The sequence below is a fragment of the Pleurodeles waltl genome, chromosome 6, assembly GCF_031143425.1.
Source record: "Pleurodeles waltl isolate 20211129_DDA chromosome 6, aPleWal1.hap1.20221129, whole genome shotgun sequence".
NCBI classification, from domain to species: domain Eukaryota; kingdom Metazoa; phylum Chordata; class Amphibia; order Caudata; family Salamandridae; genus Pleurodeles; species Pleurodeles waltl.
Genome location: NC_090445.1, coordinates 321773004 through 321790287, shown reverse-complemented (window position 1 = coordinate 321790287; position 17284 = coordinate 321773004). Strand labels below are relative to the sequence as shown.

The window sequence follows — 17284 nt, the reverse complement described above, 5'->3', positions numbered from 1 at the left end:
GGGACCACTCCACTTGTCTTGAAGTGCCCTGGGGGCCAGTGAAAGTGTGGGACAAGTCTGTCCCAAGTTTTGCTTTGCCCCAAGTGACCTGCCAGGGGAATGTCATGGGCCAGGGTCAACAAAAGTTCTCTATACTGCAGTGGTACTACCAATCTCCTGGTGCCACCAGGTTTGGGTTCCCTTGGTTCTGGGTATAAGAGGTTGTCTTCACAATACATCCTGTGGGTGTCACTGACATCCCCTGATTACTGAAGGACAGCTTGCTGTCTTAACCCTTCCAGTGTGGGACGGGTTTTCTGTGCCATACTGAATTACTCCCTGGCAGGCCCCCCTGCACCTAAGAGCTCAGCTGTGTCTGCTTTCAGTTCCTCAGGTCTAGGTTCTGCCAAGGGAGTAAATTCCTCCTCCTCAAAGGGGAAATCTTCTCCTTTGGGGGCGGGGTAGGGGCAACTTTTTGTCTGATGTACCCTTAAGTTTTGGTAAATCTTTGGCCATTGTTCCAGGCTCCAAGTTTCTTTGCTCTTATTGCTTTTTGGCCTGTGCCCTAGTTAAAGCTAAAATATGCTCTGGAATGCTCAGCATTGCTTCATGGGCCTCTAACTCTACTTCAGCCCAAGCTGAAGTCTCCAAGTTGTTCCCTAGTAGACACTCTACAGGTAGGTCTGTGGATACAACTTTCCTAGGACCAGTAACCCCCCCCATCCCCCAGCATTAATCAACAACTGCCATGGGGTGGCACACAGTGTTATTATGGGTGTCAGTCACTTGGTACTGGTAACCAAGTAGGTGTTGCTCAGGGGGCACCAGTTTTTCAGTCGTCATAGTGACACTGGCACCTGTGTCCCTGTAGGCCTCTGCCTGAACACCATATATTAAGAGCATGTTAAGGGGACAGGCAGCAAGGGTGGCAAGACCAATGCCCCCATCTAAGACTAAAACTGCCTCTGTAGTCTCTCTGTCTAGACCAGCCCCCACTACACTTCCTAAAGTGAGCCCAGCTACACCCTTGGTTTGGTTATTGCTACCTGACCCACCACTACTGCTATTACTAGGGGCTCTTGTGGTAGAGGTTGGGGTTGTAGTGGTGGGTGGCTTGGTGCTTTTCTTAGGACAGGAGCTGTCTCCTGACCTATGGCCTTTGTTTCTGCAAACAGCACCAAGGCTTCTTGTTATGGGAAGAAGAGGAAGAGGTTTTGGGCCCACCCCCAGATGAGTTTTGTGGGCCTAATGAAGACTCTTTACTTTTGTCTTTGTCCCCACCCTTGTCCTGAGACTTACCTGCTTCCCTTTTCTTGACTTTGTCATCCACTGTGTGAGCTTTTCTGCTCACCCTTGTTCTGACCCATTTGTCTGCCTTCTTTCCCAATTCTTGGGGAGAGGTCAGATCTGAGTCAACCAAGTACTGGTGTAACAAATCAGACCCACAATTATTCAAGAAATGCTCTCTCAGAATTAGGTTATACAAGCCCCCATAGTCACTGACTTTGCTACCATGTAACCGTCCTTCCAAAGCTTTCACAGAGCAATCCACAAAATCAACCCAATCCTGGGAGGACTTTTTACAGGTCTCTCTGAACTTGATTCTGTACTGTTCAGTGGTGAGACCAAAACCTTCAAAAAGAGCAGACTTTAAAACTGTGTAATTATCAGCATCTTCCTCCCTGACAGTGAGGAGTCTATCCCTCCCCTTGTCAGAGAAGGAGTGCCAGAGGATAGCAGCCCACTGCCTCTGGGGGACCCTTTGTACTTTACAGGCCCTCTCCAGAGCAGGAAACCACCTTGTAGGGGGATAACCTTACTTAGGTCTCTGGAATCAAAAGAGTCCTCCCTGACCCCAGGTTCCCTAAAACCAAAGCTGCTGCGACCACGGGGTGCTAACCCCAACCCCTGCCTCTCTCTTTCCACTGCCAAGGCCTCCCTGTCTAGGGCTAGCTGTTGCTGCTGCAGCCTCAGCTTGGCCTCCTCCAGTCTCAGCTGCCTGAGTTCCCTGGGTGTGTCCAGGCCCACCTCAATAGCTACATTTTCTTTTTCAAGCACTGGGGAGAGTCTAGTTCCTCTACTATTATATGTACATTAGAAGTCAGAAATTAGCATAAAAGGCAATAGAAAACAGTGAAAGCAACAACAAGTACTGAAGGCCCAAGGGGGGAACCAAACCATATACTAAGGAAGTGGAATGCGAAAGTCAGATCCCCACCCAAGGAAGTGGAATCAGTAGAGGGGAGCTGGAGGAACAAGGAACACCAAAAGGTAAGTACCAGAGTGCCCCAGTGACCAGGAGAGAAGAGGTAAGTACCTGGTGCTCCCCAAGCCCACCAAAAGGACTTCAGGACAGGATAATGCAAGATCCAGACAAGACTGTAAGAAACCAAAGGTGGATCCTGGAAGAGGAAGACCTGGAAAGGAAGGGGACCAAGTCCAGTTCATGCTGTAGTGTCTGGTGCTGGCAGGGGCCACTACCCACCCATCTGTGAATGCAGGACCAGGTCGACGAAGACAGTCAGCAGTGCAACACTGGAGCAGCTGAAAAGTTCCTGAAGTAATGCACGCTGGAAGAAGAATTGCAGTCAGTCAGTGGTGTGGAAAAACCACAAAGGCAAATGCAGTGGAAGAAGAAATGTGGAGCTGCCGGGGACCAGCAAGGTCCAGGAGGACTCAACCCACGCAGCGGAGTCCCAGGTGACCCACAGCAGTGAGGAGAATCACAGGAAGAGGAGGCAGCCCCCACAAGTGACCCACATGCAGCAAGCACAGGAGTCGCGGTGAGGCCCATGTAGCACCCTTTGGAAGGAGTCCCACGTCACAGGAGAAGCACGCAGAGGACTGTGCATCACAGAGAAGAATGCTGGGGGCTGGGGCTACACGGAGTCTGAAGATCCCTTTAAGAAGATGCCAACAAGCCTTGGTAGCTGCAAGAGATGCAGTGCATGGGGGTACTGTCCTGTGTGGAAAGGCAAGGGCTTAATGTCTCCCAAGTTAGACAGCTGGTAGAGAGGCCCACTCCAGACCACCATCCGTGATGTAGGATCCACACAGCTCTGGAAGAGAGGAGATCCATGCAGCCGGTCGTCGTTGCAGTTGGTGCCGGGGAGTGCAATGGAGTGACTCCTTCACTCCAAGGGAGATTCCTTCTTGCTTCTTGTGCAGGCTGAAGGCACGTAGCCGTCAGAGGATGCACAGCCGCTGGAAGAAGCCGGAGAAACGATGTTGCAGGGCAGAGTCATCACTGTAGTTGCAGACTGTCGGTTCCAGGAGTATCCAGCTGCAGTTCGAGTGGCCAGAAGGTGAAGTAAACATTGCAGAGGAATCCTGCTGGAATCTTGCATGTCGAATCTGAGGACCCACCCAAGAGGGACTCCCTAAATTGCACAGAAAGGGGGATTGGTCAACTAGCAGGGTGACCACCTATCAGGTGGGTGCTGTGATGTCACCTGCCTGTGCTGGCCACTCAGGTGCTCCCAGAGGCCTCTGCTCATCTTGGATTCAAGATGGCAGAATCAGACTTTTTTACTCTTGCTTTGATTTTAATTACCTTAAAAAGAAAAAGAGAAAATGTATGATGTAGACAGACATTTAAAAAAATGTCTGTTAGAATTTCACAGATAAGCGGAGGCATTTCTGTCATTCAGAATGGTAATCAAAATCCCATGATAAATACCTCTCCTCACAAACAGAGTGGTAAGATTCCTGACTGCTGGGGAAGGCATGTCAGTTTTATGTCGATTGCTAAGGCATCTGCAGCATCCAAAAATCACACTGAAGGCTTTTATTGTTTTCTTTTCTGTCAGCTGTACAGCCAGTTTATATGCTTAAGCAAGTAATAAAGACGCAAAACCACTGAGGGGACTTCAAAATTGCCTCATAAAATTAAGAGGTTTGGAGAACTTACAGAAATGTTTAGCAGAGAGAAAGGCAGGCAATTTAGGTGCCCGAGTCCTCTGCTTACATCTGGTGGCTCTGTAAGCTGAAGCTTCATACAGCGCCCTTCTATCACATAAGCATTACAAACGTTGTCCTGACACCGGGAGCATTAACAGACAAACATAAACGAATAAACTACCAAATACAGGACACTGCCAGAAGCAGCTTTCTGTCATAGGTTGGAGCTGAATAAGAAGGGGGCAGTTTGAATGTCCTGTATTAGAAAGACGAGGACTTGGGCATGTGATAGAGGTTAAACCAGGTACTTTGACATCGTGTGAGTACATCCAGCCATAATGGCCTCATCAGTGACCTGAGAAATATGCAACAGAGTATTCTTGTTTCCTCTCTTACCAACAGCCTCCAATAATACAGTCTTCATTACCAGAGAAGATGCGGAAAAAGGAAAAAAAAAGTTATTTTCAATACCACAGACAACTGATAGCTGAGACAGTCTCATATGGCAGACATCTTTATTTCCTTCTGGTTTTCTTTCGCAGGCAGAACTATGCAGCGTTTCACAAATGTTCTACAGCCACTCTGATGTCATATGAATGTGATTCATGAGATCATCAAGTGTGGAATGGTAGAACGAACAGGCATCACCAGGTTGGAGGATCTTAAGAATGATGCCTTATCAGACTCTGTTTAGGTGGCCACGGGTCAAGCAAGAGCTATTAGGCCTCAACTGTGGGGGTTGAGAGGTTTACATCTGATGTCATGGGTCTGTCCTTCTGTGACTCTGCAAACCGGGCCAAATACAAACCTTTCTGCAACTGACTCACAGAGGTAGTGATGGCGAGCACTTACATGTTTTTTGGGAGAGCTCCACAATCAATCGGCCTTTCAATAAACTGAGGTCCAGCCAAATGCTGTTGCTTAGATACATGGAATGCATAGAGTAGCCGTCATCCATGGAATGTTAGTTTTCAATTGGAGAGACAGATGTTACAATCAGTTGATGGATGGACCCTGGACTGAATGCTGTGTCTGTCGATGCTCCTCAGCTGCAATAAACACTTTATAAGTTTCTGCTGTTTCCCCGTTCTTGGTGGTCTTCGCCATCTTTATAGGGAATGCAGTAGTACCAAGAATATAGTTCAGGTGATAGTCAACCCAAATATAAGTGTGGTCAGTCTCAGTTTAGTGTCTTACTACTCTCAAGTGGAATCGATCCTCGCCAGTCAGACATGCCTGTTCTGGCCTTCTAGCACACCCCCTCATACTCCATTTGAGTGGCAGCCCACTGGCGGGCAGCTTTTCTCTTTCTCACTTCTGGCACTGTGGTTGCACAGGGTAGTGCACCTGCTCTGGGAATTTTAGTAGTGGGAGTAGATGACAGTCTTAGTTCAGAGTAGTCCTGACCAGATTAATGATAGGTGTCTCTGACTTAAGGCGCTTGGTGCTGTGCCCATCAAATCAAATGACACAATCTTCATAAATGTGCCTAACATTTGAACTTCAGCTAAGATAAGGTTTAGCTGAAATGGCTAACAGGGCGGTTCCAATCTACCACCGTGGAGAATATGTGCTCCTACTAAGGACAGGCAAAAATACTACTGACATGGCCAGACAATAAACCAGGTTGGACTGTGACAGCAAGGCAGCTGCGGAGGTGGTCAATGCCTGCCTCCGATGAAGTGCAGCAAAATGTTGCCACTTTTCAAATTCTGGCCTACTAGCAGCTGACATTTGGAACATGCGCATGGGACGGACTATCAGTGATCGAAGAACTACCATTGCTCTACATTTTAGGTCTCACAACCTGAGCATACAGGGGTAGAATGGATTTAAGCTGATATGAACTGACTCCCGAGATCAGTGACAGGGCGCTTTCCCACTGAGTGCAAACAAAATATATTAAATTATACTAACTAAGTAATTGACCTGGAATCCTCATTAGGTGTTCAGGCTTGGTGAGACTCTCATAGATTTTCCCTTTAGGTCGAGCCTTTGTGGACTCTAGAGCACGCTTCATTGTTAGACTTCTTCAGCACCTCAGGAGCACACAAAAGTATAAGGCCTTTATTATGATAACTGCTACTTCATTAATTGCATTTGATAAATGGCGATAGCCTGAGGATTGTCATTTATCAGCTTCCATAAATTATGGCAATTACTAGTTTCAGCAGAACAAGTGGATGTTGGTGCTTATCGCAACAAAATCTACATTTTTCATTATTTGCCTGGCTTTTGTCATCTAGTAAAGTTCAACAGTTTTGAAATTCCGAAATGTATCCAGATTAAAATGTGACTTTCCAACTAATTCCTAACTGCGATACGTGGACAAACAGTGGGATTTTACACGGCACTCACAGTGGAGGCTTAAGATCCTTTGAGAACTAGCGAGAACGTTCGGTGGATTTAGATCCAAAGAGCAACTCAGAAAGATCTCCAGCAACTGTGAGCTTGGCAGGTGTCTGGGAGAGGGCTGTAAGGTAAGACAAGAGTTGGCAACTGCGGAGTACCAAGTGGAGGTAGCAGATTAAAGACTGAGTGGCGCTACTGAAGAGGAAGCTCAAAGAGACAAAAAAACTCTAGTCCCCTTATGCTTTTGTTGCCTTTTCTGCTTCTGAGCTAAAAATACCAACCTGAGAAACCTGTTATTAAGTGACAGTATAGAGAAAATCATAAAACATGGCGTTGGCTGCTCTGTGCTCATGCACTGCAAGCACTAATAGATTTAGATACCTGCAAGTGGTACAAGCAGCACTGTTTTGAAAAGTTTTTCAACAGCATTAACAGTGGGTAGCATCTGAAAGCATCTATGTATGTACATAAATGTACATGACAGAGGATGAGAAGGGTGACTCCTTTGCTCTTGTTTAACACCTCTCTCTCTCTCTCCCTCTCTCTCCCTCTCTCTTTCTCTCTCTCAGTCTGGATGTCCATTTCTTTCACACTGCATGTCATTGGCTGTTTCTTACCCAAGCAGCAGAAGAAGATTTTTCCAGCAATCAAACGTGAAAAGTTGTAAGGAACCAAGGTCTCAAAATCGGTTTCGCCAAACTGCTCAATTTGGTGATGTAGCATTCTGAAAAAAATAAAAAGAGAGTCTGCAGTGAATAACACTGATGGGATGCTCAGTGAATGAGGATTTCCTCTGTTCCTTGACATCCATGACAGTGGCCACAATCACACTGTCTTGAGCGATTCAGGCCATAAACTCTCCTGTCTAACTGCAATTATTAACTTTATACCGTTTTCCGGTCTTTGCAGGACTATAGAGAGCCAACTGCACTCCAGAATATCGAATACAAGAATACTGTGGCACACTAATATCGTGGACAAACTATCAAAAAGTGCATAGAGAAAAGTATAGATTTACTATTCTTAACATCAAATCTATGTACTTTGACGATAACTAAAGGTAAATACATGTGGAGGTATTTAGGCATAGTAAATCGATACATTTTCTCTTTTGATATGTGGTCCCTTGCTATACTACCTATGATATTAGTGTGCCCCAATATTCCGTAGTCAATATTCAAGCTCCACACCTACACAGCCATCAATATGATTTTGACAATGTGGCGCACTACCTATGATATTAGTGTGCCCCAATATTCCGTAGTCAATATTCAAGCTCCACACCTAGACAGCCATCAATATGATTTTGACAATGTGGTGCTTAATGCAAAATGTAATCAATTTTATGCTCCTGTAGGACAAAGCAATTAACAGACAAAATATAATTTAAATCAAGTCACCATAGATATATCAGAAAATGCACTACTTAAAAGGCATTTATCTTAAAGATTCATGTCCTGTAGACCTAGAATTACATTCATAAATACTCATGTGATGTACGGAAGAGCAAGTTACTTACCTTCAGTAATGCCTTATCTGGTAGAGTCAATATCTAGCTGCAGATTCCTTCCCTTAGAATCTCCCCAGGCGTCAGACTGGATACAGAAGGTTTTTCGAGAGCAGTACCCCTGTGTGCAGGTAGGTGGTGTCATTCGGCTCTACGTACGTTGTCTGTGACCAAATGACGTTCTCGGGACCGATACAGGCACCATCCAGGCGTGCTGACATCAGTTTCTTTTTACAACTGTCCACACTAGAAGCGCAGAGCCATGAAAAACATGAAAAATCCTGACAACTCGTTAAGGGGGCCTCCTGCAAACTGGTTTTGGAGGGGGCTGCCTGCCCACTGGTTTGGGGGGGGGGGGTGTTACCTGCCCACTGGTTCTGGAGAGGGCTGCCTGCCCACTGTTTCTAGCGGGGGCTGCTTGCCCACTGCTTCTGGAGTGGGCTGCCGGCCCACTGGTTATTGATGGTGCCCCTTGGTCTCTGGTTTCGGATGCTGCTCCTTGGCCTCTGGTTCCGGATGGTGCTCCTTGGCCTATGGTTCCGGATACTGCTCTTTGGCCTCTGGCTCCGGATGCTGCTCCATGGCCACAATTTTGAGTGGGGCTCCTTGGCCATGGTTTTGAGTGGGGCCTCCTTGTCCAGGGATTTTGTTGAGGCCACCTTGTCCAGGGATTTTGTTGGGGCATCCTTGTCCAGGGATTTCACTGGGGTCTCTTTGTCCATGGATTTTGTTGGGGCCACCTTGTCCAGGGATTTGGTTGGGGCCTCCTTGTCCAGGGATTTGGTTGGGCCTCCTTGTCCAGGGATCTGGTTGGGGCCTCCTTGGTCATGGATTTCTGTGGGGCCTCTTTGGCTTCGGATTTCTGTGGGGCCTCCTTTGGAAGAGATTTCTGTGGGGCCTCCTTTGGTAGGGATTTCTGTGGAGCCTCCTTGTACTTGGATTTGGGTGGGGCCTCCTTGGCCCTAGGTTTTTTAGGTGGCCCCATGGTCCTGTCTTGCCAGTCTATTTGGGAGGAGGCAGCACTTTAGCCCTCCATTTTGGGTGGGGGTGGGGGTGGGAGAGGTGTCCTTGGTGCGGGGGCCGGCTTCTCACTCATGTGCCCCTTGGTGGCAGCTGGAGACTTTGGGGGTGGAGCTGTGTCAGACTGGGTGCTTGAGGTACTGGGCTGGGGTGGTGTGACCTTCCTCTTACGGGCAGAATGGGGGGGAGGAAGAGGTCACGGTGGGCAAGGAAAAGCTTCTTAGGGACAATGGGGCGGGATGTGGGAGGAGGGATGGATGTGGAGGTAGAGGAAGTGGTTGTAGGAGGAGGAGGTGTGCTGGACTTGGGTGCATATGCATGGACAGTGTGCGTTTGTGAGGTGATGGATGTTGGGCGTCTGAGTGCGAGCGTGTGTGTGTCACTGGAGGGGGGACAGACAGGGTGGGGGAAGACAAACATGAAGTGTGGATGGATGTTGTGGTGGAGTCTGCAAGTGAGCTGGATGTGCTGCATGAGGTGGTGGTAGTAATGACTGCGCATGTGGTGTTGTACTGCCATTTGATAAAGTTTGTTTTGACCAATGACTTTGTGTTTCACCACTGCGCATATTAGTTGCTCAATGTTCACCAGTAGCACATGGTATGTTTTGTTCAGTTTAGCCGCCTATGGGCTTTGACATGGCATTAGCCATTACTTTCTGTATTCAGTTGAGCCGCCTATGGGCTTTGACATTGCATTAGCCATTACATTCTGTATTCTGCCTATTGGCTTTGACATGCTGTATCCAGTCTAGCCGCCTATTGGCTTTGACATTGCATTCCTATTGGCTTTGACATGATGTATTCAATTTAGCTGCCTATTGACTTTGACATGCTATTAGATATTCTGCCTATGGGCTTTGACATGATATTATATATTGCATTTTGTATTCCTATTGGCTTTGACATGATATTATACATTGCATTTTGTATTCAGCTCAGCTGCCTATGGGCTTTGACATGATATAAGACATTGCATTTTGTATTCAGCTTAGATGCTTATTGGCTTTGACATGACACTAGACATTGCATTTGATACTTAGGTTAGCTGCCTATTGCCTTTAACGTGGAGTTAGACATTGCAGTTGAGAATCCAAGCTGTAATTTTCCAAGCTGTGTTTTTGCACCAGAGAACCAAGATGTTTTTCTCACAGTAGACTAGACATGATAAGAGAGAGTACATGGGTGTTGTTTTCTTCGCTTGAGCTTGGGAACAGGAGTAGTCTTGGAGACCTGGCCAGTCTCCAAAAGGCTTGCTCAGTTTCCCAGGTCTGAGAGGAGGGGGCACACCTTTGTAACGAATGTAACAGGCTGCAGAGGGTCAGATTCGAATCTGCCGGACCTCGTGCTGGAGCTTGGCGCCAGCTGCCAGCAATCCCGTGTGGGTAGATGAATCTCTTTCCCGCGGCTGACAGGGGTCATCAGCTTGCAGACCTTAGAAAGATGAAGCTGTAGATAGTTCCCACACGGTGAAGTATTTGTTTTGCTTTGCATTCAATATCTTATAAATATAACCTGCTGTGTATATTGCAAACTGATATATTTTGTTTGATTAACGCGGACTTGAAAGCTACTAATTCGTCATTCATAAATATTGTGGTTGGGGAAGAATTAACGACAATAAAAGTCTTCTTTGACCTCAGAAGTGCATTTCTGTTGTGTTATGTTAGTGCTTTAGAAACTAGATAAGAGGAAAGCACTACAATTGGTACCAGGAGTGGGGTCGGTCATTAAGAGGTGATTAAGAGGGTGTTGACGAGTTGGTAGATTTCTAAGTGCACACTTTAAAAGTGTAATTGTTTTTTTGTTGTTTGGAGAATTACAGAAATTTGTTTTTTTGGAGAATCACAGTAGCACGGCAGACCATGTCTGAGAATTCATGTGTTGATAAACTGCCTGATGGTGCTAAGAAAAACTGTGAATTGTTTTCTGTTTGGGGAATTACAGAAGCACTGCAGACCATGTCTGAAAATGCATGTGTAGCTAAAAGGCCTGATATTGCTTTGAGAAATAATTTTGGTTGTACATATGTAGAAAACGTGTCTTTTGGAAGTAATGATGACAGAAAGGTCTGGATACCTTTATCTGCTTACAGAGAAATGCAGGAGAAATGTAGGAAGTTGGAACATGAAAATAGGAATTTACGTGAGCAAATTAGCCCGACTGGAAGTTATAAAAAGGCTGTTTTTGAAGAATCTTTCTTGTCCCATTCCAGTAATGAGGGGGTTAAGACAGCTCCGAGCTGCTTTGAGTTTTCGTGTGAGCCAGGGTTTTTGGCAGACAAAATGCATTCCTTAACTGATAACACGGACGAGAGAGACCAGAATGTGATTTACGAGTTACGGTTGCAAAATGCACAAGTAAAACGAAGGATTTTAGAGCAAGACACCCCAAGTTTCATTAGCTTGTTTGATTTTTGGAAAAAGAATAGCCCTCATTTGAGAGAAATCCTAACACTTTTGTATATGGTCACTGTGAAAAATAATATGCAGCTGCGCGCTTGTGATTTGGAAAAATTAAATAATGCAGACTTCAGGTTTCTGCGCAGTGCAAGAAGGAAATACTTATGTACATGTAAATCAAGAACAAGGAAAGAAAATAGTGCCCCTAGCTAGAATCATACAATGGATCTGGTACTTGCAAGACAGGGCTAGAGTACCACAGGTAAAAGAGTTATCAATGAAGTTGTGTGCACCATTTGAATTCGTGTCCACTGAAGATAAAAAGCATGTTTGTTTTACTAATGATTCATTGACTGAAATGTTGTTTTCTGACACAGTAGAAGGAACAGAGTTGTATAATGTGTGTCAGATTTTAAAGCAAGAGCTACCTGAGATGTGTCATTTTTACGCTGATTTTTGGTCCATTGCTAATGTTTTAGCACCTAACTGGTTCAATTACCTTGCAGATGTTAATGAGAAAAATTCAGAGAGAGAAGTGTTCACCCAGAATTCTGCCTTAGTGGGGATGGCTAAGTGGGTGCCCCAGAAATGTGAACAGCTGAGAGAAAAAGCCACTTACAGGTGGGCAGAGATGAGAGAGATGCACATTCCCCTAGATTTGATCAAAACTGCAGCACGCACAAAAGCAATCTGTCATGCAAGCAGTCACAGAGCAGTTGGGGAGAGGAACGTTACCAGGACAGGAATGGCAAATTGATCAGGTTTTAGGGAGAGTGATTGCTGCAAATTACCAAGGAAAAATCGAAATTATGCTGATACCTAGAAAAGAATCTGATTCATTCATACAAATTGGAGACAGAATGGCCCAAATTGGCAAAAATGCAGTGAATGGAGGTTTGGTAAAGAAGGAGTCTGCCCCAGCCCTTCAGACAGTGCAAGAAAAGGGAAGCTGTGGTGCAGCAGATAAAAACCTCAGTGCTGATGTGTGGGCTGAAGCCCCAAGTGACCCTCCAGAACCTGCAGAGAATATAACAAAGGGCCCCAAAAACATCCTGCTGATTATAAAACAGGGAAAGAAAGAGGAAGGGTGCAGTTTAAATGAAAAATGTTATTTGCAAGAAAAGTCATACTTGTTTCTTTTGCAGATCCTACCACGTTTCGCCACTGTCCCTGAGTGTGCTGTGTGGTCCCCCTTCCGGTGTGTGCGTGTGGGGTCGGGGAAGGGACCGAATCCCCAACCTGAACCTGGCTGAGTAAAGTGCCAGCACCATGGATCCATTTTGCGTAAACTGCGCCTTCAGTTCAAGTTCAACTTGTTTGATTGCATTCTTCCACTGGAACTAAGCTGTGTTTTTTTTTTTTTTCCCTTCTCGTATGGAACTCTGACTTTTGCTTCTCTTCCAGCAAACCTTTCAGGTGGACCGTGCATCTTTTACATGAGTAGAACTCATGCCACATCAAATTGCTAACACTGTTGAATTAGAGACTCACTCAGAGTATAAAAATTGCCCAGTCTTTTCTATGTAGATGTATCTGATGTGAAAGGTTATGAGATCAATGTGTTAATTCACTTCTATTGCTTTACAGGGATTGCTTTGATCTGATGTTTTTTTTGTTTTTGTTTGAAACAGGAGATATGTGAAACAAAAATTCATTGGTCAAAGGGCGGAATGTACTGCCATTTGATAAAGTTTGTTTTGACCAATGACTTTGTGTTTCACCACTGCGCATATTAGTTGCTCAATGTTCACCAGTAGCACATGGTATGTTTTGTTCAGTTTAGCCGCCTATGGGCTTTGACATGGCATTAGCCATTACTTTCTGTATTCAGTTGAGCCGCCTATGGGCTTTGACATTGCATTAGCCATTACATTCTGTATTCTGCCTATTGGCTTTGACATGCTGTATCCAGTCTAGCCGCCTATTGGCTTTGACATTGCATTCCTATTGGCTTTGACATGATGTATTCAATTTAGCTGCCTACTGACTTTGACATGCTATTAGATATTCTGCCTATGGGCTTTGACATGATATTATATATTGCATTTTGTATTCCTATTGGCTTTGACATGATATTATACATTGCATTTTGTATTCAGCTCAGCTGCCTATGGGCTTTGACATGATATAAGACATTGCATTTTGTATTCAGCTTAGATGCTTATTGGCTTTGACATGACACTAGACATTGCATTTGATACTTAGGTTAGCTGCCTATTGCCTTTAACGTGGAGTTAGACATTGCAGTTGAGAATCCAAGCTGTAATTTTCCAAGCTGTGTTTTTGCACCAGAGAACCAAGATGTTTTTCTCACAGTAGACTAGACATGATAAGAGAGAGTACATGGGTGTTGTTTTCTTCGCTTGAGCTTGGGAACAGGAGTAGTCTTGGAGACCTGGCCAGTCTCCAAAAGGCTTGCTCAGTTTCCCAGGTCTGAGAGGAGGGGGCACACCTTTGTAACGAATGTAACAGGCTGCAGAGGGTCAGATTCGAATCTGCCGGACCTCGTGCTGGAGCTTGGCGCCAGCTGCCAGCAATCCCGTGTGGGTAGATGAATCTCTTTCCCGCGGCTGACAGGGGTCATCAGCTTGCAGACCTTAGAAAGATGAAGCTGTAGATAGTTCCCACACGGTGAAGTATTTGTTTTGCTTTGCATTCAATATCTTATAAATATAACCTGCTTTGTATATTGCAAACTGATATATTTTGTTTGATTAACGCGGACTTGAAAGCTACTAATTCGTCATTCATAAATATTGTGGTTGGGGAAGAATTAACGACAATAAAAGTCTTCTTTGACCTCAGAAGTGCATTTCTGTTGTGTTATGTTAGTGCTTTAGAAACTAGATAAGAGGAAAGCACTACAGGTGTGTAGGATGCATGTCTGCGGGTCTGCTGTTGTGGTGACTGTGGGAAAGGCTGTGCAGGTGGCAGGTTCAGGGACTGTTGATGCAGAGCATGCAGATGTGAGTGCGGATGTTACTGTGAGGGAGGAGGAGGAGAGGAAGACAGTGGAGGCAGTGGATAATGTGGTGTGTGCATCGGTCTGTTGGCTGTGTGAGTGCTTGTCGACTGAAGTGTGCTGCTTGTGTTTATCTGTGCAAGTCTTGTGTGTTGTTTTGGGTGCATGCTTGTCAGAATGTGTGTGTGGGATGGGTTGGGGGTGAGGAGACTGGGACTGGGTAGTGGTATTGGAGGGGGGTGGATGAAACAGGGACACTGGCTGCCATCAGTGAAGAGGCCGGAGCCTGAACCTATCTCTGTAGGGCTGCCAACCCACAGTGGATGCCCTCCAGGAAGGCATTGCATTGCTGCATCTGGTATGCCAGCCCCTGGATGGCATTCACTATGGTTGACTGCCCTACAGACATGGATCTCAGGAGGTCAATAGCCTCCTCATTGAGGGCAACAGGGCTGATGAAGGGTGATACCCTGAAACCGGTCCCAGGATGCTTGTTTCCAGTCCAGGGTGGACCTGGCCTGGCAGTTCGGGCTGGACTGTTCCCATGAGGAACCGGGTCGAGACTGATTTGCATATGGCTGCGTCCAAACTGGGGTGGCATGGTGAGCAAAAGAACGATGGATTAAACCCAGATCTGTGACTGGGGGTGAGTGTTTGCATTGTTCAGCACTATGTGCATCATCCTATTGTGTTTCTGACTGGGACAGGGCCTGAGGTGCCAGGGGCCAAAGAGATGCCCACTCTCCTGGGTAAGCGGGCACGGGCAACTCGGTGGGGATCAACTGGGAGGGCGGTGCTGGTACGGGGGGTGGAGGTGGAACCTGTAGCTAGGGTGGTCCCAGAGGGGTCAGCCACCATTAGGGAGCTCCCATCGGAGGATGAATCAAAGTCAGTGGTATCACCTCCTGTCCCCGTCGTGGTGCTCCCCTCGCCCTCTGTCCCACTGGTCCCCTCGGCATCGGTGGACTCTGCCTCCTGGGTCCCGTGGGCTGCAGCTTCCACACTTGCAGGTGCCTCTGCTCCTTCGCCAGATCATGCTAATGCACACATGGACAGGATGACAAAAGGAGAGAGAGAAAGGGAGCCCAGCGTCAATCTCAGCACCAACAGCACAGATGGCAGACACATCACTGTCACACACTGAAACTGAGAATGGGCAGTATGGACCACACTGGCATACCATTGGCTAAGTAGCACAGCAGGTAGGAGCCATATACTGCCAGCTACACACCAAGCGGGACCAGCTAAGCCCTGTCTGAGATGGGAAGCCACCTACCTAGCTATCTTATACATGCTTTTAACCTGAGCTGGACCACACAGCAATATCTGTACTGGCATATTGGGGCATCCACTGACTATTACCCTGCACCCAAATCCCATGCCAGGCAACAGAGATGGTTGACAAACACACTGTACTCACCCTTTTGTGGATGCTATCATGCCCTCAAGCGCCCATCCAGCTCTGGGTAGGCCACCTCCAGTAGGCAGGCCATCAGGAGGGTCAGGTTCTGACAGGCATCCCTCTCTTGTTGGGAGGGCATCCCCAGCTGGGCCTCAGCTGTGTTCAGGGCCCAGCGTCTCAGGTCCTCCCACCGTTTCCTGCAGTGGGTGCTCCGCCTGCTATAGACCCCCAGGGTCTGCACGTCCTTGGCGATGGTACGCCACAACCCCTTCTTCTGATTGGCGCTGATCTGCAGAAGAAACACAAAAGGCGGGACACCATGAACCTGACAATCCGGCCTGTCACACATATGGCCTACAAAAAGCATTTCCCCTCATCACACATGACCCGTACCCCTGCATTAATGTTGCCACAAGCCATACCCCCCACCTGACACACTGCCAGCACACACACACACACATCTTCATGCAGTCATGCAGTCATGTTGCATGCAACGTACCAATGGTGTACTTACTTGTTGGTCTGCAAGCCCATACAACTGCCCATACTGGGGTATGATCCTGTCCACAAGGCACTCCAACTCCTCCGACATGAAGGCTGGGGCCCTTACCCCTGTTCCACTAGCCATGGCAGGTTCCAGGCACAGGTCACAGCAGCACACGCAGTGGAGATACCGTCCTGTGGAAAGTCAGGAATCAAGTGAAGTGGTAGAAAGGAAATGGCGGTTACGTCACAGAGTTGATCATCATTGGTTCCCATTATCCATAGAGGGCCATGTTAGCCAATGAGGAATTGCACGGCGGTGCAGACCGCCTTCCGCTATGACGCGAATGCCAGCGGAGTGGGGTCACTTCCACCTGTCCATGAATGCAAGACAGGCGGGTGTCATTTTCTAATGCTGGTACACATGTACAGATTAATTAGTGCGTCACTGCAGTCGACTGTACTCACCTACACAATTCCAGTGTCCAACATACAAGCATGCTCTGTGTACACTGCTGTAGTGTGTTCATGGGTCCTGTTGTCACTCCTTTCTTACATTTGGGTCCCTTAGGTACCAACCACTGCGGAGGAATAGGAGGAGGCACACACCGGTGTAGACCCCTTGTAGACTTGGCTACACTGGAGGACCGACACATCACGCTCTCCTATTGTCTGGACAGGGCCACAATCACAGAGCTGTGTGAACAATTGGAGCCTGATCTGCTACCTGCTATCCGTAGCACCACAACAATCCCCCCTCTTGTACAGGTTCTCTCAGATCTTCATTTCCTGGCAACAGGCTCTTTCCAGGGGACAGTGGGCTTGGCTGCAGGGATGTCACAGCCAATGTTCTCTATTGTGCTTGCAAGGGTTTTGTCTGCCTTGCTCAAACACATGTGCAGCTACATCACATTCCCACAGGTCGATGAATTGCCTACTGTGAAAGCTGGATTCTATGCAATTGGACATATACCTCATGTTACAGGGACCATCGACGTGACCCATATTGCCTTAGTCCCCCCCAGGGCCAATGAACAAGTGTACAGGAATCGGAAGAGTTTTCACTCACTCAATGTCCAGATGGTGTGCCTGGCTGACCAGTACATCTCCGACGTCACTGCCAAGTATCCAGGGTCAGTGCATGATGCCTTTGTCCTGAGGGATAGCAGGATCCCACAGCTGATGGCACAACTACAGAGGCACGGAGTGTGGCTAATATGTGAGCCTGTGTCCCCACCCAATGTTTGTGAGTGTATGCCTTCAGGAGTCATAGCCCAT

At 47.0% G+C, this 17284-nt stretch overlaps 1 protein-coding gene across 1 annotated transcript in view; it reads right to left on the bottom strand.

Moving 5' to 3' along the window:
* Nucleotides 1–17284, bottom strand: part of REC8 (REC8 meiotic recombination protein) — a 1036252-nt gene that overhangs the window by 140626 nt on the left and 878342 nt on the right. Inside the window, exon 18 of the mRNA XM_069238146.1 lies at nt 6849–6955. Within this exon, the coding sequence (XP_069094247.1) occupies nt 6849–6955 (107 nt within the window). The remainder of the gene's footprint in view (nt 1–6848; nt 6956–17284) is intronic.